At 44.2% G+C, this 22151-nt stretch overlaps 1 protein-coding gene across 1 annotated transcript in view; it reads right to left on the bottom strand.

Annotated features, from left to right (window-relative positions):
• Positions 1-21632, bottom strand: part of LOC135558078 (adenylate kinase isoenzyme 5-like) — a 129529-nt gene extending 107897 nt beyond the window's left edge. Inside the window, 5 exon segments of the mRNA XM_064991829.1 lie at positions 3638-3810; positions 11836-12003; positions 17794-17831; positions 17833-17978; positions 21209-21632. Coding sequence (XP_064847901.1) covers positions 3638-3810; positions 11836-12003; positions 17794-17831; positions 17833-17978; positions 21209-21268 — 585 coding nt within the window. The 5' untranslated portion in view covers positions 21269-21632.
• Between the last annotated feature and the right edge of the window lie 519 nt (positions 21633-22151).

The raw sequence follows: 22151 nt of genomic DNA, 5'->3' as shown, positions 1-22151 counted from the left end.
CTATATATCTATCTCAATTACCTCGTACCCCTGCACATCGACTTGGTCCTGGTGACCCGTATATATATAGACAAGTTATAGTTTAATCATTGTGTATTTATTCCTTGTGTTATTATTCATCTATTGTTGTCCACGTTGTGAAGGGCCCTGTAAGCATTACACTGTTAGTCTATAGCTGTGGTTTATGAAGCAGGTGATGAATAAAAATATTCATTCACCAATTTGTAAGTCGCTCTGGGTAAGAGTGTCTGCCAAATGACTTAAATGTAATGTAAATGTGATTTGGCACACACACACACACACACACACACACACGCACACACACACAGACACGCACACACGCACACACAGTGTCCACCAGCCTTAATCAGTTAAATGGACAGAACAGGTCGTGGTTCTATCAGCTAAGTGAGGACGAGGAGATGGGATGTTTGTTGCTCATAAAGACACAGTGGGCCACACAGGACCCAGCCTTGCGTCCCAAATAGCACCCTATTCCCTATACAGTGCACTAATATGGTCCAGGGTCCATAGGGTAGTGAACCAAGTAGTGCGCTATATAGGGAATAGGGTGCCTTTTCAAGCAGCTGACAGCTGAGTCATGGCTGGCAGACAACCAGGACGTTGGTAATGAGAGGTGAGAAGAGAACAATCCCTCCCATCAAGATAATGTATTTATTTAATATGTATTTATTAATTCTTATTTCCAATGACGGCCTACCGGGGAACAGTGGGTTAACTGCCTTGTTCAGGGGCAGATTGTCAGCTCGGGGATTCGATGCAGCAACCTTTGTGTTACTAGTCCAACGCTCTAAATACCCATCAAGATAATGTTAGCCCGTCACGATAATGTTAGCCCGTCACGATAATGTTAGCCCGTCACGATAATGTTAGCCCGTCACGATAATGTTAGCTCGACAAGATAATGTTAGCCCATCATGATACTATTAGCCCGTCAAGATAATGTTAGCCCGTCAAGATAATGTTAGCCCGTCAACATAATGTTAGCCAGTTACGATAATGTTAGCCCGTCACGATGATGTTAGCCCGTCAAGATAATGTTAGCCCGTCAAGATAATGTTAGCCCGTCAAGATAATGTTAGCCCGTCAAGATAATGTTAGCCCGTCAAGATAATGTTAGCCCATCAAGATAATGTTGCCCTGTCAAGATAATGTTGCCCTGTCAAGATAATGTTGCCCGAACAAGATAATGTTAGCCCGAACAAGATAATGTTAGCCCGTCACGGTAATGTTAGTCCGTCACGGTAATGTTAGTCCGTCACGGTAATGTTAGCCCGTTACGGTAATGTTAGCCCGTCAAGATAATGTTAGTCCGTCAAGATAATGTTAGCCCGTCAAGATAATGTTAGCCCGTCAAGATAATGTTAGTCCGTCAAGATAATTTTAGCCCGTCAAGATAATTTTAGCCCGTCAAGATAATGTTAGCCCGTCAAGATAATGTTAGCCCATCAAGATAATGTTAGCCCATCAAGATAATGTTAGCCCATCAAGATACTGTTAGTCTGTCAAGATAATTTTTTGTCTGTCAAGATAATGTTAGCCCATCAAGATACTGTTAGCCCGTCAAGATAATGTTAGCCCGTCAAGATAATGTTAGCCCGTCAAGATAATGTTAGCCCGTCAAGATAATGTTAGCCCGTCAAGATAATGTTAGCCCATCAAGATAATGTTAGCCCATCAAGATACTGTTAGTCTGTCAAGATAATTTTTTGTCTGTCAAGATAATGTTAGCCCATCAAGATAATGTTAGCCCGTCAAGATAATGTTAGCCCATCATGACAATTTTAGCCCATCAAGATAATGTTAGCCCATAAAGATAATGTTAGCCCGTCAAGATAATGTTAGCCCATCATGACAATTTTAGCCCATCAAGATAATGTTAGCCCATCAAGATAATGTTAGCCCATCAAGATAATGTTAGCCCATCAAGATAATGTTAGCCCGTCAAGATAATGTTAGCCCGTCAAGATAATGTTAGCCCATCAAGATAATGTTAGCCCATCATGATAATGTTAGCCCGTCAAGATAATGTTAGCCCGTCAAGATACTGTTAGCCCGTCAAGATAATGTTAGCCCATCAAGATAATGTTAGCCCATCAAGATACTGTTAGCCCGTCAAGATAATGTTAGCCCGTCAAGATAATGTTAGCCCATCAAGATAATGTTAGCCCATCATGATAATGTTAGCCCGTCAAGATAATGTTAGCCCGTCAAGATACTGTTAGCCCGTCAAGATAATGTTAGCCCGTCAAGATAATGTTAGCCCGTCAAGATAATGTTAGCCCGTCAAGATAATGTTAGCCCATCATGACAATTTTAGCCCATCGAGCTAAAGACAGATCCCAAGGCAGGTCTTATAAGTGACTCATCCAACCTGCATGGTTCATTGGACGAACTCCACTACACCCTTATCTTCATCATCTTCCTCTTCCCAATCCTCTCTGTAGTAACCCCAGGTGCAGGTACAGCACTATACAGGGACCAGGGGACTGGATACACTATACAGGGACTGGGATAAACTATACAGGGACCAGGACACACTATACAGGGACCAGGATACACTATACAGGGACCAGGATACACTATACAGGGACCAGGACACACTATACAGGGACCAGGACACACTATACAGGGACCAGGGGACTGGATACACTATACAGGGACCAGGATACACTATACAGGGACCAGGATACACTATACAGGGACCAGGATACACTATACAGGGACTGGGATAAACTATACAGGGACTGGGATAAACTATACAGGGACCAGGATACACTATACAGGGACCAGGATACACTATACAGGGACCAGGATACACTATACAGGGACCAGGATACACTATACAGGGACTGGGATAAACTATACAGGGACCAGGATACACTATACAGGGACCAGGATACACTATACAGGGACCAGGATACACTATACAGGGACCAGGATACACTATACAGGGACCAGGATACACTATACAGGGACCAGGACACACTATACAGGGACCAGGATACACTATACAGGGACCAGGACACACTATACAGGGACCAGGATACACTATACAGGGACCAGGACACACTATACAGGGACCGGGACACACTATACAGGGACCGGGATACACTATACAGGGACCGGGATACACTATACAGGGACCAGGATACACTATACAGGGACCAGGATACACTATACAGGGACCAGGATACACTATACAGGGACCAGGATACACTATACAGGGACCAGGATACACTATACAGGGACCAGCACACACTATACAGGGACCAGGGGACTGGATACACTATACAGGGACCAGGATACACTATACAGGGACCAGGATACACTATACAGGGACCAGGGGACTGGATACACTATACAAGGACCAGGATACACTATACAGGGACCAGGGGACTGGATAAACTATACAGGGACCAGGACACACTATACAGGGACCAGGGGACTGGATACACTATACAGGGACCAGGGGACTGGACATATTATACAGGGACTGGGATGCACTGTAGGGACTACATCCAACTCCCTGTGGGTGACTATCTATGTACTAAACAGGGAATAGGGATTAGGGATGAGGGAATAGGGATTAGGGAATAGGGCGAGACAAGCATACCTGAGGTGCCAGCTCCCCATTGGTGATGATCTTGGCGATGAGACTCCACTTCCTGTTGCTGGTGGCGTTGTGAATCATCTTCTTCCTGAGCAGCTCTCCTACAGAGACATACTGGAACCCATAGCACGCTGCTATCTTCAGACTCTGGGTTCCCTTACCACTGCCTGGCCCTCCTGGAGAGAGAGAGCGAGAGAGGGTGAGGGGTGGGTATAGTGATGGGAGGGGGAGGGGTGAGGGGTGGGTATAGTGATGGGAGGGGGAGGGGTGAGGGGTGGGTATAGTGATGGGAGGGGGAGGGGTGAGTGGTGGGTATAGTGATGGGAGGGGTGGGTATAGTGATGGGAGGGGGAGGGGTGGGTATAGGTGTAGTGATGGGAGGGGGGGAGGGGTGGGTATAGTTGTAGTGATGGGAGGGGAGGGGGAGGTATAGTTGTAGTGATGGGAGGGGTGTGTATTGGTGTAGTGATGGGAGGGGGAGGGGGAGGGGTGGGTATAGGTGTAGTGATGGGAGGGGGATGGAAGGGGTGGGTATAGGTGTAGTGATGGGAGGGTGAGGGGTGGGTATAGTTGTAGTGATGGGAGGGGGAGGGGTGTGTATTGGTGTAGTGATGGGAGGGGGAGGGGTGGGTATAGGTGTAGTGATGGGAGGGGGAGGGGTGGGTATAGGTGTAGTGATGGGAGGGGGAGGGGTGGGTATAGGTGTAGTGATGGGAGGGGAGGGGGAGGGGTGGGTATAGGTGTAGTGATGGGAGGGGGAGGGAGGGAATAGGTGTAGTGATGGGAGGGGGAAGGGTGAGGGGTGGTTATAGGTGTAGTGATGGGAGGGGGAGGGGTGAGGGGTGGTTATAGGTGTAGTGATGGGAGGGTGAGGGATGGGTATAGGTGTAGTGATGGGAGGGGGAAGGGTGAGGGACGGGTATAGGTGTAGTGATGGGAGGGGGAAGGGTGAGGGACGGGTATAGGTGTAGTGATGGGAGGGGGAAGAGTGAGGGATGGGTATAGGTGTAGTGATGGGAGGGTGAGGGATGGGTATAGGTGTAGTGATGGGAGGGGGAAGGGTGAGGGACGGGTATAGGTGTAGTGATGGGAGGGGGAAGAGTGAGGGATGGGTATAGGTGTAGTGATGGGAGGGGGAAGGGTGGGTATCATTAAATTCCAATTGAAGAGCTTTATTGTCATGGGAAACATATGTTAACTTTGCCAAAGCAAGTGAAGTAGACAATAAACACAGGTGAAATAAACAATAAAAATGAACAGTAAACCTTACAATCACAGACATTCCAAAAGAATAAAGAAATCTCAAATGTCATATTGTGTACACAGTGGGGCAAAAAAGTATTTAGTCAGCCACCAATTGTGCAAGTTCTCCCACTTAAAAAGATGAGAGGCCTGTAATGTTCATCATAGGTACACTTCAACTATGACAGACAAAGTGAGAAAAAAATCTAGAAAATCACATTGTAGGATTTTTATTGAATTTATTTGCAAATTATGGTGGAAAATAAGTATTTGGTCACCTACAAACAAGCAAGATTTCTGGCTCTCACAGATCTGTAACTTCGCCTTTAAGAGGCTCCTCTGTCCTCCACTCGATACCTGTATTAATGGTACCTGTTTGAACTTGTTATCAGTATAAAAGACACCTGTCCACAACCTCAAACAGTCACACTCCAAACTCCACTATGGCCAAGACCAAAGAGCTGTCAAAGGACACCATAAACAAAATCGTAGACCTGCACCAGGCTGAGAAGACTGAATCTGCAATAGGTAAGCAGCTTGCTTTGAAGAAATCAACTGTGGGAGCAATTATTAGGAAATGGAAGACATACAAGACCACTGATAATCTTCCTCGATCTGGGGCTCCACGCAAGATCTCACCCCGTGGGGTCAAAATGATCACAAGAACGGTGAGCAAAAATCCCAGAACCATACGGGGGGACCTAGTGAATGACCTGCAGAGAGCTGGGACCAAAGTAACAAAGCCTACCATCAGTAACACACTACGCCGCCAGGGACTCAAATCCTGCAGTGCCAGACGTGTCCCCCTGCTTAAGCCAGTACATGTCCAGGCCCGTCTGAAGTTTGCTAGAGAGCATTTGGATGATCCAGAAGAAGATTGGGAGAATATCATATGGTCAGATGAAACCAAAATATAACTTTTTGGTAAAAACTCAACTCGTCGTGTTTGGAGGACAAAGAATGCTGAGTTGCATCCAAAGAACACCATACCTACTGTGAAGCATGGGGGTGGAAACATCATGCTTTGGGGCTGTTTTTCTGCGAAGGGACCAGGACGACTGATCCGTGTAATGGAAAGAATGAATGGGGCCATGTATCGTGAGATTTTGAGTGAAAACCTCCTTCCATCAGTAAGGGCATTGAAGATGAAACATGGCTGGGTCTTTCAGCATGACAATGATCCCAAACACACCACCCGGGCAACGAAGGAGTGGCTTCGTAGGAAGCATTTCAAGGTCCTGGAGTGGCCCAGCCAGTCTCCAGATCTCAACCCCATAGAAAATCTTTGGAGGGAGTTGAAAGTCCGTGTTGCCCAGCAACAGCCCCAAAACATCACTGCTCTAGAGGAGATCTGCATGGAGGAATGGGCCAAAATACCAGCAACAGTGTGTGAAATCCTTGTGAAGACTTACAGAAAACGTTTGACCTCTGTCATTGCCAACAAAGGGTATATAACAAAGTATTGAGATAAACTTTTGTTATTGATCAAATACTTATTTTCCACCATAATTTGCAAATAAATTCATTAAAAATCCTACAATGTGATTTTCTGGATTTTATTTTCTCATTTTGTTTGTCCTAGTTGAAGTGTACCTATGATGAAAATTACAGGCCTCTCATCTTTTTAAGTGGGAGAACTTGCACAATTGGTGGCTGACTAAATACTTTTTTGCCCCATTGTATACTGTATATACAGTGTTGTAACGATGTGCAAATAGTTAAAGTACACATGGACTAAAACAAACATACAGTCAATAACACAATAGAAAAGTATGTTTACAGTGTGTGCAAATGAGGTGAGATAAGGGAGGTAAAGGTAATAAATAGGCCATGGTGGCAAAGTAATTACAATTTGGCAATTAAACACTGGAGTGATAGATTTGCAGAAGATGAATGTGCAAGTAGAGATACTGGGGTGTAAAGGAGCAAGATAAATAAATAAATACTGTATGGGGATGATAAGCATTTTGCTACAGCTGGCCATGCTTTCCACCTGGCTACCCCTATCCCGGTCAACAGCCCTGAATCCCTACAGCAACGTGCCCAAACCTCCCCACTTCTCCTTCATCCAAATCCAGATAGCCAATGTAGTTAAGGAGCTGCAAAATATGAACCATTACAAATCAGCTGGGCTAGACAATCTGGATCCTCTCTTTCTAAAATTACCTGCCGAAATTGTTGCAACCCCTATTACTAGATTGTTCAACCTCTCTTTCGTATCGTCTGAGATTCCCAAAGATTGGAAAGCTGCCGCGGTCGTCCCCCTCTTCAAAGGGGGAGACACTCTTGACCCAAACTGCTACAGACCTATATCTATCCTACCCTGCCTTTCTAAGATCTTCGAAAGCCAAGTTAACAAGCAGATTACTGACCATTTTGAATCACATCGTACCTTCTCTGCTATGCAATCTGGTTTCAGAGCTGATCATGGGTGCACCTCAGCCACACTCAAGGTCCTAAACGACATCGATAAGAGACATTACTGTGCAGCCGTATTCATCGACCTGGCCAAGGCTTTTGACTCTGTCAATCACAACATTCTGGTTTCTCAAATGACTGCCTCGCCTGGTTCACCAACTACTTCTCCGATAGAGTTCAGTGTGTCAAATCGGAGGGCCTGTTGTCCGGACCTCTGGCAGTCTCTATGGGGGTGCCACAGGGTTCAATTCTTGGACCGACTCTCTTCTCTGTATACATCAATGAGGTCGCTCTTGCTGCTGGTGAGTCTCTGATCCACCTCTACGCAGACGACACCATTCTGTATACTTCTGGCCCTTCTTTGGACACTGTGTTAACTAACCTCCAGACGAGCTTCAATGACATACAACTCTCCTTCCGTGGCCTCCAACTGCTCTTAAATGCAAATAAAACTAAATGCAAGCTCTTCAACCGATCACTGTCCGCACCTGCCCGCCTGTCCAGCATCACTACTCCGGACGGTTCTGACTTAGAATATGTGGACAACTACAAATAACTAGGTGTCTGGTTAGACTGTAACCTCTCCTTCCAGACTCACATTAAGCATCTCCAATCCAAAATTAAATCTGGAATCCTCTTCCTATATCGCAACAAAGCCTCCTTCACTCATGCTGCCAAACATACCCTCGTAAAACTGACCATCCTACCGATCCTCGACTTTGGTGATGTCATTTATAAAATAGCTTTCAACACTCTACTCAACAAATTGGATGCAGTCTATCACAGTGCCATCCGTTTTGTCACCAAAGCCCCATATACCACCCACCATTGCGACCTGTACGCTCTCGTTGGCTGGCCCTCGCTTCATACTCGTCGCCAAACCCACTGGCTCCAAGTCACCTACAAGTCTCTGCTAGGTAAAGCCCTGCCTTATCTCAGCTCACTGGTCACCATAGCAGCACAAACCTGTAGCACACGCTCCAGCAGGTATATCTCATTGGTCACCTCCAAAGCCAATTCCTCCTTTGGCCGCCTTTCCATCCAGTTCTCTGCTGCCAGTGACTGGAACAAACTGCAAAAATCCCTGAAGCTGGAGACTCATATCTCCCTCACTAGCTTTAAGCACCAGCTGTCAGAGCAGCTCACAGATCACTGCACCTGTACATAGCCCATCTGTAAATATCCCATCTTTCTAACTACCTCATCCCCATACTGTATTTATTTATCTTGCTCCTTTGCACCCCAGTATCTCTACTTGCACATTCATCTTCTGCACATCTACCATTCCAGTGTTTAATTGCTATATTGTAATTACTTTGCCACCATGGCCTATTTATTGCCTTACCTCCCTTATCTTACCTCATTTCCACACACTGTATATAGACTTTTTCTATTGTATAATTGACTGTATGTTTGTTTATTCCATGTGTAACTCTGTTGTTGTTGTTTGTGTCGCACTGCTTTGCTTTATCTTGGTCAGATCGCAGTTGCAAATGAGAACATGTTCTCAACTAGCCTACCTGGTTAAATAAAGGTGAAATACATTTAAAAAAATAAAAAATAATTCTCTCTCCCGCCCTATCGCATTCTCTTTCACCTTCCCTCCCTCTCTCTTTCACCCCCCCCCCACTCTCTCCTTTCTCCCACACAGCCAGAGGTGGGTATAGAACATAGAGAAATAGGATTGACTTATTTTGGTGCCATTCAGAAAGCTGCCAGAGCCCGAGGCCTAGGGCATTATGGGTATTATGAACTGCTAGCAGTAATCTATAGCTCCAACAGCATTGGGACTGTGACCATCGTTGTTGTTGTTTTGGCTCTGTACTCCAGCCCTTTTGATTTGAAATGACACAATGACTATGAGGTTAAAGTGCAGAGCTTCCGTTTGAATGTATTCAGCTGTACAACTGACTAGGTGGCCCCGTTCCCCTTTCTATTCTCATCTACAATGAAAGGGACTCCAAAATGACACAATACGTTATTTATTCATTTCTATTGGGCACAAAATCATCTGAAACACAACAAAACAAACAGCAAATGCACCCAACAGATGTGTAGAGTCACAAGCTTGATGTCGTCATTGCGTGCTAGGAATACTAAACTTTAGACTACTTTAATACACATTCATTTAGTTCATTTGTCCCAATACTTTGGGTCTCCTAGAATGGGGGCACGATGCACAAAAAGTGATGTAATTTATAAACGGTTCACCCGATATGGAGGAACATACACTGACAGTCTGCACTCGGAGAGCTGCACTCATTCACAGTCATTATGTCATTTAAAATCCGAGTACAGAGCCAAAACAACAAATCATGTGTCGCTGTCCCAATGCTGTTGGAGCTCACTGTACGTACAGGCTTTAATCTGTTTCTACTGTCAACCCCTCTCCTTTCCCTCAGGGCCACAAGGTCCTCTAACCCTCCAACTCCCCAGCCAATGGCCAATCAAACAATCAAGCAATCACTATATTATATATCATCTATGTGTTGTAGACTATATTATATATAATCTATGTGTTGTAGACTATATTATATATCATCTAACTGTTGTAGACTATATTATATATCATCTAACTGTTGTAGACTATATGATATATCATCTAACTGTTGTAGACTATATTATCTAACATCTCTTATGTGTTAATTTCCTACATGGAAACTATATGGGGAAGAGGGCTCTGGTCTATAGTAGTACCACTATACAGGGAATAGGGCTCTGGTCTATAGTAGTACCACTATATAGGGAATAGGGCTCTGGTCTATAGTAGTACCACTATACAGGGAATAGGGCTCTGGTCTATAGTAGTACCACTATACAGGGAATAGGGCTCTGGTCTATAGTAGTACCACTATATAGGGAATAGGGCTCTGGTCTATAGTAGTACCACTATATAGGGAATAGGGCTCTGGTCTATAGTAGTGCACTATATAGGGAATAGGGCTCTGGTCTATAGTAGTGCACTATATAGGGAACAGGGCTCTGGTCTATAGTAGTGCACTATATAGGGAATAGGGCTCTGGTCTATAGTAGTGCACTATATAGGGAACAGGACTCTGGTCTATAGTTGTGCACTATATAGGGAACAGGGCTCTGGTCTATAGTAGTGTACTATATAGGGAATAGGGCTCTGGTCTATAGTAGTGCACTATATAGGGAACAGGGCTCTGGTCTATAGTAGTGCACTATATAGGGAACAGGGCTCTGGTCTATAGTAGTGTACTATATAGGGAATAGGGCTCTGGTCTATAGTAGTGCACTATATAGGGAATAGGGCTCTGGTCTATAGTAGTGCACTATATAGGGAATAGGGCTCTGGTCTATAGTAATGCACTATATAGGGAACAGGGCTCTGGTCTATAGTAGTGCACTATATAGGGAACAGGGCTCTGGTCTATAGTAATGCACTATATAGGGAACAGGGCTCTGGTATATAGTAGTGCACTATATAGGGAATAGGGCTTTGGTCTATAGTAGTGTACTATATAGGGAATAGGGCTCTGGTCTATAGTAGTGCACTATATAGGGAATAGGGCTCTGGTCTATAGTAGTGCACTATATAGGGAATAGGGCTCTGGTCTATAGTAGTGCACTATATAGGGAATAGGGCTCTGGTCTATAGTAATGCACTATATAGGGAACAGGGCTCTGGTCTATAGTAGTGCACTATATAGGGAATAGGGCTCTGGTCTATAGTAATGCACTATATAGGGAACAGGGCTCTGGTCTATAGTAGTGCACTATATAGGGAATAGGGCTTTGGTCTATAGTAGTGTACTATATAGGGAATAGGGCTCTGGTCTATAGTAGTGCACTATATAGGGAACAGGGCTCTGGTCTATAGCAGTGCACTATATAGGGAACAGGGCTCTGGTCTATAGTAGTGTACTATATAGGGAATAGGGCTCTGGTCTATAGTAGTGCACTATATAGGGAATAGGGCTCTGGTCTATAGTAGTGCACTATATAGGGAATAGGGCTCTGGTCTAATGTAGTGCACTATATAGGGAACAGGGTGCCATATGCAAGTCAAGGTGAATTGATTCTGTAGTCGAGGCTGTAAACTGGGACATACAGTCCATGCGGAAGTTCATGAGGTGTGATCAGTGACAGGATAGCTGTGATCCGTATCTAGCAGCGTGAATGGAACGTCCTTTGTTTCCTGTCGGCCTTATCTTCTTAAGGAAGAGAAACCATCCATAGAACTCACCATGAAAACCAACACAATCCTTGATAGCCATGGAATTTGCCTACAGTTCTTGTTCATATGGCAAAGGTAACAGTCACAGACAGAAATGCCCATGTCCTGGCACACACACACACTGTAGGCAGCAGGCATGCACAATCACACACCCCAAAGGTTAAAGGTTATGGTCAGGGTTAGAGGTCACAGTGCTAGGGTCGGTGCTATGGTTAGGGTCAGGGTTAGAGGTCACAGTGCTAGGGTCGGTGCTATGGTTAGGGTCAGGGTTAGAGGTCACAGTGCTAGGGTCGGTGCTATGGTCAAGGTTAGAGGTTAAACAGAGGGTCAGGTTGTTTACCGATGATGAGGATGACTTTGGGTCGTGGTCTGGAGGGGTCGAACACCTCGTACTCCTCGATGAGTTCAGCGGTCTCCGACAGGTCTGAATCACTCTCAATGGAGAACTGGCTGATGGGAGGGAGGCGGTCGTAGCGCCGGTATGGGAAGTTGGGACTGTCTGGGAGCACTGAGGGGAGAAAACACACAGGTGAGCAGGCAGGCAAGAACACACACACACACACACACACACACACACAAACACAGACGCACACACAGACGCACACACACACACAAACACAGACGCACACAGACGCAAACACAGACGCACACACACACAAACACACACCCAGAAGTTGTTATTCAACAAGAGCTTGTTTCTTACATGTTTCTATTACCACTTTGATCCACGTCAGTCCATTGACTAATGAATTAACTAACACAACGCTGAATTAGTCACATGCTATAAGATACAGCCCTAAGAAGGACAGACACTGTACTGGCTGTGGATTTAGGAACCACGACAGACCAACAGGCCAATGTTGTAACGGGGGGAAGCAAAGCACAGAAACTCTCGGTCTCTTTACAATAGACAGTCATCTTAATAAATGAAACAAACACAAACCTTAAAAGCCAATCAATGTATTTATGTATTGTGCGACCAGCGTCACATTCAATCAATTGAACAATCAATCAAGGAATCATCCCTTATATTGAACCAATCAAGGAATCATCCCTTATATTGAACCAATCAAGGAATCATCCCTTATATTGAACCAATCAAGGAATCATCCCTTATATTGAACCAATCAAGGAATCATCCCTTATATTGAACCAATCAAGGAATCATCCCTTATATTGAATCAATCAAGGAATCATCCCTTATATTGAACCAATCAAGGAATCATCCCTTATATTGAACAAATCAAGGAATCATCCCTTATATTGAACAAATCAAGGAATCATCCCTTATATTGAACAAATCAAGGAATCATCCCTTATATTGAACCAATCAAGGAATCATCCCTTATATTGAACCAATCAAGGAATCATCCCTTATATTGAACCTTTTCATTTCAGAACGGCAGTGTTCATAAAGCAACAATCAATCAAATTGAAAATCAATCAAAAACATTTTCAGAAAAGGATTTTAGGATCAAATTTGGTAAACTGTTTAACTGCAGCTTAACAGGCGAAGCAAGAACAAACATTGTGGAAAACCCCAAGCTGAGCCACACAGTGCCAAGTCTCAGACTCAACATCAAACGACCAATTTCTCTTTCCAGACACTTTGCATCTGTTTCCCTATCTATCTGTACCCGAGGGCGTGCTGAAACATGTTCCACAACGACTGGCTCTGACTGCATCCCTAATGCCACCCTATTCCCTACTACTACAGGCCAGAGCCCTATTCCCTATTTAGTGCACTACTACAGACCAGAGCCCTATTCCCTATATAGTGCACTACATTAGACCAGAGCCCTATTCCCTATATAGTACACTACTACAGACCAGAGCCCTATTCCCTATATAGTACACTACTATAGACCAGAGCCCTATTCCCTATATAGTACACTACTATAGACCAGAGCCCTATTCCCTATATAGTACACTACTACAGACCAGAGCCCTATTCCCTATATAGTACACTACTATAGACCAGAGCCCTATTCCCTATATAGTACACTACTACAGACCAGAGCCCTATTCCCTATATAGTACACTACTATAGACCAGAGCCCTGTTCCCTATATAGTGCACTACTATAGACCAGAGCCCTATTCCCTATATAGTGCCCTACTTTAGACCAGAGCCCTATTCCCTATATAGTACACTACTATAGACCAGAGCCCTATTCCCTATATAGTACACTACTACAGACCAGAGCCCTATTCCCTATATAGTACACTACTATAGACCAGAGCCCTATTCCCTATATAGTACACTACTACAGACCAGAGCCCTATTCCCTATATAGTGCACTACTATAGACCAGAGCCCTGTTCCCTATATAGTGCACTACTATAGACCAGAGCCCTATTCCCTATATAGTGCCCTACTTTAGACCAGAGCCCTATTCCCTATATAGTGCACTACTATAGACCAGAGCCCTATTCCCTATATAGTGTACTACTTTAGACCAGGGCCCTATTCCCTATATAGTGCATTACTATAGACCAGAGCCCTATTCCCTATATAGTGTACTACATTAGACCAGGCCCCTATTCCCTATATAGTGCACTACTATAGACCAGAGCCCTGTTCCCTATATAGTGTACTACATTAGACCAGGGCCCTATTCCCTATATAGTGCACTACTTTAGACCAGGGCCCTATTCCCTATATAGTGTACTACTTTAGACCAGGGCCCTATTCCCTATATAGTGCACTACTTTAGACCAGGGCCCTATTCCCTATATAGTGTACTACTTTAGACCAGGGCCCTATTCCCTATATAGTGCACTACTATAGACCAGAGCCCTATTCCCTATATAGTGTACTACTATAGACCAGAGCCCTATTCCCTATATAGTGCATTACTATAGACCAGAGCCCTATTCCCTATATAGTGTACTACTATAGACCAGAGCCCTATTCCCTATATAGTACACTGCATTAGACCAGAGCCCTATTCCCTATATAGTACACTACATTCGACCAGATCCCTATTCCCTATATAGTACACTACATTAGACCAGAGCCCTATTCCCTATATAGTACACTACATTAGACCAGAGCCCTATTCCCTATATAGTGCACTACTATAGACCAGAGCCCTATTCCCAATATAGTGTACTACTATAGACCAGGGCCCTATTCCCTATATAGTGCATTACTATAGACCAGAGCCCTATTCCCTATATAGTGTACTACATTAGACCAGGGCCCTATTCCCTATATAGTGTACTACATTAGACCAGGGCCCTATTCCCTATATAGTGTACTACATTAGACCAGGGCCCTATTCCCTATATAGTGTACTACATTAGACCAGGGCCCTATTCCCTATATAGTGTACTACATTAGACCAGGGCCCTATTCCCTATATAGTGTATAAAATTAGACCAGGCCCCTATTCCCTATATAGTGTACTACATTAGACCAGGGCCCTATTCCCTATATAGTGTACTAGATTAGACCAGGGCCCTATTCCCTATATAGTGTACTACATTAGACCAGGGCCCTATTCCCTATATAGTGCATTACTATAGACCAGAGCCCTATTCCCTATATAGTGTACTACATTAGACCAGAGCCCTATACCCTATATAGTGTACTACTTTAGACCAGGGCCCTATTCCCTATATAGTGCATTACTATAGACCAGAGCCCTATTCCCTATATAGTGTACTACATTAGACCAGGCCCCTATTCCCTATATAGTGCACTACTATAGACCAGAGCCCTATTCCCTATATAGTGTACTACATTAGACCAGGGCCCTATTCCCTATATAGTGCACTACTTTAGACCAGGGCCCTATTCCCTATATAGTGTACTACTTTAGACCAGGGCCCTATTCCCTATATAGTGCACTACTTTAGACCAGGGCCCTATTCCCTATATAGTGTACTACTTTAGACCAGGGCCCTATTCCCTATATAGTGCATTACTATAGACCAGAGCCCTATTCCCTATATAGTGTACTACATTAGACCAGGGCCCTATTCCCTATATAGTGCACTACTATAGACCAGAGCCCTATTCCCTATATAGTGTACTACATTAGACCAGGGCCCTATTCCCTATATAGTGCACTACGAGTTTTAATGACTCCAAGCTAAGTGTATGTACACACTTCCGACTTTAACAGTACATACACTTAGGTTGGAGTCATTAAAACTTGTTTTTCAACTGGAGGTGTACCTGTGGATGTATTTCAAGGCCTACCTTCAAACTCAGTGCCTCTTTGCTTGACATCATGGGAAAATCTAAAGAAATCAGCCAAGACATCCACAAGAAAAATTGTAGACCTCCACAAGTCTGGTTCATCCTTGGGAGCAATTTCCAAACGCCTGAAGGTAGCACGTTCATCTGTACAAACAATAGTACACAAGTATAAACACCATGGGACCACGCAGCCGTCATACCGCTCAGGAAGGAGAGGCGTTCTGTCTCCTAGAGATGAACGTACTTTGGTGTCATGTTGTGGGGGTGCTTTGCTGCAGGAGGACTGGTGCACTTCACAAAATAGATGATATCATGAGGATGGAAAATTATATGGGTATATTGAAGCAACATCTCAAGATATCAGTCAGAAATTTAAAGCTTGGTCGCAACTTAGATCTTCCAAATGGACAATGACCCCAAGCATACTTCCAAAGTTGTGGCAAAATGACTTAAGAACAACAAAGTCAAGGTATTGGAGTGGCCATCACAAAGCCCTGACCTCAATCCCATAGAAAATTTGTTGGCAGAACTGAAAAAGCGTGTGTGAGCAAGGAGGCCTACAAATGTGACTCAGTTACACCAGCTCTGTCAGGAGGAATGGGCCAAAATTCACCAAACCTATTGTGGGAAGCTTGTGGAATGCTACCGAAACGTTTGACCCAAGTTAAACAATTTAAGGGAGGGGCCTCCCGAGTGGTGCAGTGGTCAAGGGCGCTGTACTGCAGTGCCAGCTGTGCCATCAGAGACTCTGGGTTCCCGCCCAGGCTCTGTCGTAACCGGCCGCAACCGGGAGGTCCGTGTGGCGAGGCACAATTGGCCCAGCGTCGTCCGGGTTAGGGAGGGCTTGGCCGGTAGGGATGTCCTTGTCTCATCGCACACCAGCAACCAAGGTTGCCAGGTGCACGGTGTTTCCTCTGACACATTGGTGCGGCTGGCTTCCGGGTTGGATGGCGCTGTGTTAAGAAGCAGTGCGGCTTGGTTGGGTTGTGTATCGGAGGACGCATGACTTTCAACCTTCGTCTCTCCCGAGCCTGTTGTAGCGATGAGATAAGATAGTAACTACTAACAATTGGATAGAAAAAATTGGGGAGAAAAAATAATAATAATAATTTAAAGGCTACCAAATAATAACTGTGTGTACGTAAACTTCTGACCCACTGGGAATGCGATGAAAAGAAATGCAAGCTTAAATAAATCTTGACTATGGATAAGTTGCCTGTTAGCTCTATTGTTTAGCTTCACGTTTCGTTTTGAGATTATTGCTTTGTTTTGCTGTGAGTTTCACTTAGTAAATGAAAGATGTGGAACGCTGTACTTATTATGACGATCATGACGAGTGGTGATCCTAACTGACCTGAGACAGGGATTTTATTTTACACGGATTAAATGTCAGGAATTGTGTCAAAACTTGAGTTTAAATGTATTTGGCTAAAGAGTAAACTTCCGACTTCACCTGTATCTATTGTACTATTCAGCTGCAACAATAACCTTACAACAGGGTAGACAGACATCTTTAGCGTCTCATTCAGAAGGGATACTGACCTTGAGGTTTTGAGACAATCTTATCTACAGGGAAACCCTGCCCAGCCACTCCTAACTATCCCTGTGCCTTTGACCCCTATACTGGAGCACCGCTACACTACAATAGCTGCCCTCTGCTCCAACCTCTGTGCGAGTCTGTGTCTCTTCCGGAGGTGTTGGAATAAACGCAGAACATAACATTTCCATTGGACAGTTACAGTAAGTTATCTCTGCTAATAATGTACTATCTATCCAGCTGCTACAATGGCACTACCCCCAGGTTAGAATGGGTGGACAGACACGACATCTTGTCTTTTAGAGCTCCTGATCTCAATGTTTTCCAGGAGTAACCTCGACACTCACTCTGTCTTTCGTCCATTCCTCATGTCCTCTCTCCATGCCTCTGTTTCCTCTAAATGGTTAGGAGGAAATGGGGATCTTCTCCTCCAATACGGTTTGGGAAGGAGAGAGGATTCAAGGAATCAAGGAAGGACTCATTTTAAAAAAAGAGCCTCCTCAGCCCTCTCACTACTCAGTCCTTGTGTGGCAGAACACACACACAACTCACCGTTTCTGAAGAAGGACCTACGTGACTGTCCTCCGTTGAGGGGGAAGGGACTTCTTCTCCTGGCCGACGAATGTGTCCCACCGGACCCTGTCTGGTCCCCCGAGTTCCCTCACCTTCTTTAGACACACCTCCAGGTAGTCTATAGGGTCCTCTGGTTTATAGTACATCAACCCTGTCAACAGGCTCTGGAGAAGACAAATACAACATCAACAACAATAATAACAACAACCCAATGAGAGAGACAGATACATAACCCTAACCTTGACCCCAGACCCTGAACTCTAACCCTAACCAGTCTTAACCCAGACCCTGACCTCTAACCCTAACCCCATACCCTGACCTCTAACCCTAACCAGTCTTAACCCTAACCAGTCTTAACCCTAACCCCAGACCCTGACCTCTGACCCTAACCAGTCTTAACCCTAACCCCAGACTATGACCTCTAATCCTAACCAGTCTTAACCCTAACCCAGACCTCTAACCCTAACCAGTCTTAACCCTAACCCCAGACCATGACCTCTAACCCTAACCAGTCTTAACCCAGACCCTGACCTCTAACTAGTCTTAACCCTAACCCAGGCCGTGACATCTAACCAGTCTTAACCCTAACCAAGACCTCTAACCCTAACCAGTCTTAACCCTAACCCAGACCCTGACCTCTAACCCTAACTAGTCTTAACCCTAACCCAGACCCTAACCTCTAACCCTAACCAGTCTTAACCCTAACCCCAGACCCTGACCTCTAACCCTAACGAGTCTTAACCCTAACCCAGACCTCTAACCCTAACCAGTCTTAACCCTAACCCAGACCCTGACCTCTAACCCTATCCAGTCTTAACCCTAACCCCAGACCCTGACCTCTAACCCTAACTAGTCTTAACCCTAACCCTAACCAGTCTTAACCCTAACCAGTCTTAACCCTAACCCTAACTAGTCTTAACCCTAACTAGTCTTAACCCTAACCAGTCTTAACCCTAACCCTAACCAGTCTTAACCCTAACTAGTCTTAACCCTAACTAGTCTTAACCCTAACCCTAACCAGTCTTAACCCTAACCAGTCTTAGCCCTAACCCTAACTAGTCTTAACCCTAACCAGTCTTAACCCTAACCAGTCTTAACCCTAACCCTAACTAGTCTTAACCCTAACTACTCTTAACCCTAATCCTAACCCTAACTAGTCTTAACCCTAACCAGTCTTAACCCTAACCAGTCTTAACCCTAACCAGTCTTAACCCTGCACCCTAACTAGTCATTAACCCGAACTAGTCTTAACCCTAACCAGTCTTAACCCTAACCAGTCTTAACCCTAACCAGTCTTAACCCTAACCAGTCTTAACCCTAACCCTAACTAGTCTTAACCCTAACCCTAACTAGTCTTAACCCTAACTACTCTTAACCCTAACCCTTACTAGTCTTAACCCTAACTAGCCTTAACCCTAACCAGTTTTAACCCTAACCCAGACCCTGACCTCTAACCCTAACCAGTCTTAACCCTAACCCAGACCCTGACCTCTAACCCTAACCAGTCTTAACCCTAACCCCAGACCCTGACCTCTAACCCTAACCAATCTTAACCCTAACCCCAGACCCTGACCTCTAACCCTAACCAACCAGTCTTAACCCTAACCCCAGACCCTGACCTCTAACCCTAACCAGTCTTAACCCTAACCCCAGACCCTGACCTCTGACCCTAACTAGTCTTAACCCTAACCCAGACCCTGACCTCTAACCCTAACCAGTCTTAACCCTAACCCAGACCCTGACCTCTAACCCTAACCAGTCTTAACCCTAACCCAGACCCTGACCTCTAACCCGAACCAGTCTTAACCCTAACACTAACCACAGACCACTAGAGGCTTAGAGAACATGAACCCTGTCAACAGGCTCTGGAGAAAACAACACAATGAGAGAGACCGATACATAACCCTAAACCTGAACCTTAACCCTGACCCCTTAACCCTGACCCCTTAACCCTGACCCTAACCTCTTCTAACCCTAACAGATACATACATGTTGATGTTATTACATTCTTTTAAGACTTGAAACGTAATCGTAGAGCATTGTACATTTCTGCACTGTGTTTTCACAGGTGTGTTAGATCAGCACAACACTCCGTTACGATTGTAGGGAATTACCCAAGTATCCCAGCCTGGGTTAACTTATTACAGTTGATGGAAAGTGACATCCAAGACCCAGGACTTCTATCTATGTTGACTGTACTGTTCTCTAGTAAAAACACAAACGAAGGAATCCCTTTGTGTGAGACTTTTCTTTTCACCCATGTAGAGAGAAATACCACTTAAGTATGTTTGTGTTTATGTTTGTGATTGCTTGTGTGTCTGTCATCCTTTAACACTGCAGGTTCTTAAACAATGCTTCCCCCCCCCCCCCCCCGAGACTAAAGACACGCTTTCAAACTAAGCATCCACCCTCTTCTTCTCCGTCCCAAACGGCGCCCTACATAAGTGTTACATCTAGCCTATTGGTCCTGGTCAAAAGTAGTGCACTATGTAGGGAATAGGGTGCACTTTGGGCAGCTACAGTCAGCCCATTGATTTACAGTTGTATTTTCCAACCCAACACAATGGACTGGGGGTGGGGCCAAAGATTTACAGGATGGTTCATTGATTTATGGGTTACAAAATATATATATTTTTTATAATAATATTTTTGATCAGGAAAATGACTCAAATGCTTGGTAAAACCTCCACTGTGTTAACTATACTACTAAAAAAATAATGAATATACAATTAACTAAATGAACTTTTTTTTTTAAGCATTGACCTATCTATTCAAAGGTTAAGAATGTGTCTGGTTAGTTAGGAAATATATATTAATCATTGAAACACACTGAAATAGGACAAACTATGCAGAATGTCTTGAATATGTAAGAATATTTGTGGTGGGTCTCTATCTCTCTGCCTGAGAGTTGTAAACATTAATTTCACACCATGACTTGAATTGGTTACCCAACCTGATGTACGTATGTATTAATTTAGTTACTGCATCAGTCAGTTGTCTTCTTAATTAATAACATTATCTGGCTGAAAATAAACATGAATAAAACCTATATTGTCATTGGTTATATTGGATTAGATTCGACCATTTCAAACGTGATATGAAACCTTTCAAACGCTACACTCTGATTGATCCTGAACTGAAACAAAAAGATGGATTTGGATATATGCAGTATGCACTTATTTATATGGTACGGCTACTGTAGCTATCATTTAGGCTCCAAATACTGTCTCATTTATCCATTTACTAAAAACCACTTAGCCTAATGTGAACGACTTAAACGAAGCTTTTTTTTCAAACACTAAAGGACAATACCCTAATTAATCTGTAATACTGCCATCGATAAAAGTATTGTAACTGAATCCCGCAAAACCAAAGCCCATTCAGTTGATCTCACCTCAAACAGTTGAGGTATCTCTCGCCTGGTGAGATACTCCTTCGCGTCGTTGGTATTCATCTCAACGGTTGTAGATGGGAGAGAGATTCTGGACGATATCACTCCGTTCTCGAATCCTCCGGCTTTGCTTTCAGTACAACAACAACAACTACAAAAAACAACAAAAATGTGCGTTTTCGCGTTGTCTGTATCGGTTTGTTGATACTAGTCTACCTGTGAATGGACCAACCGAACTCCCGATGTTTGACAGAAGCTCAGAACATTTGAACCTTCACTTCATATCTGGATTCCAGGAGGCGGAGGAGAAAGGAAGGCAATGCCACCTTCTTCAGAGAGAGCTGTGTGGCTATCTAGTCCTTTTCCTTCCTTATAGTATGCTACTCCTTCTTCTACTGCTACCGCGTCTGCACCGCTGCTGCTCTGGTCTGATCTTCACAGAACGAGACTGACACAAATTGGTCCCTATCTGCGCATTCAGTGCGTTAGCTTTGAGCGTCTGTGGGCGTCTCTCTCTGTGCGCTGCGCTGTGCCAAAATCAACAGCACACGGACAGAGTGAACCCTACCTACAGATGTAGGATATTAATTTGAGCCAGTTTGCTACGAAGGAAAATAATACGGCAGCAACAGGACATGTGAATTATTATGTGGATTATAATTCGTGGACATTTCTAAGGGCTGATACATTTTTCGTTATGGCAAATCAAGTCTGACATTTCAAAGTGGAAATTACAAACTTTGGAAGACTTTTTAAAACTCATATACACAACATGTTTGCATTTCCCGATTGTGCAGGAACATTTTCAGCAACAAAAGAGAGTTCAAATTAAGATCCTACATCTGTAACTAGTGTGGAGTGGATTTGTTAAATGATTTTTGTACCCTGTCAAATAAGATCCAAACTCTCTGGGTTGCATCCCGAATGGTAACCTTTTCCCACTTTA

Source organism: Oncorhynchus masou, chromosome 17, assembly GCF_036934945.1.
Source record: "Oncorhynchus masou masou isolate Uvic2021 chromosome 17, UVic_Omas_1.1, whole genome shotgun sequence".
Lineage (NCBI taxonomy): Eukaryota > Metazoa > Chordata > Actinopteri > Salmoniformes > Salmonidae > Oncorhynchus > Oncorhynchus masou.
This window is presented reverse-complemented; position numbering and strand designations above follow the sequence as displayed.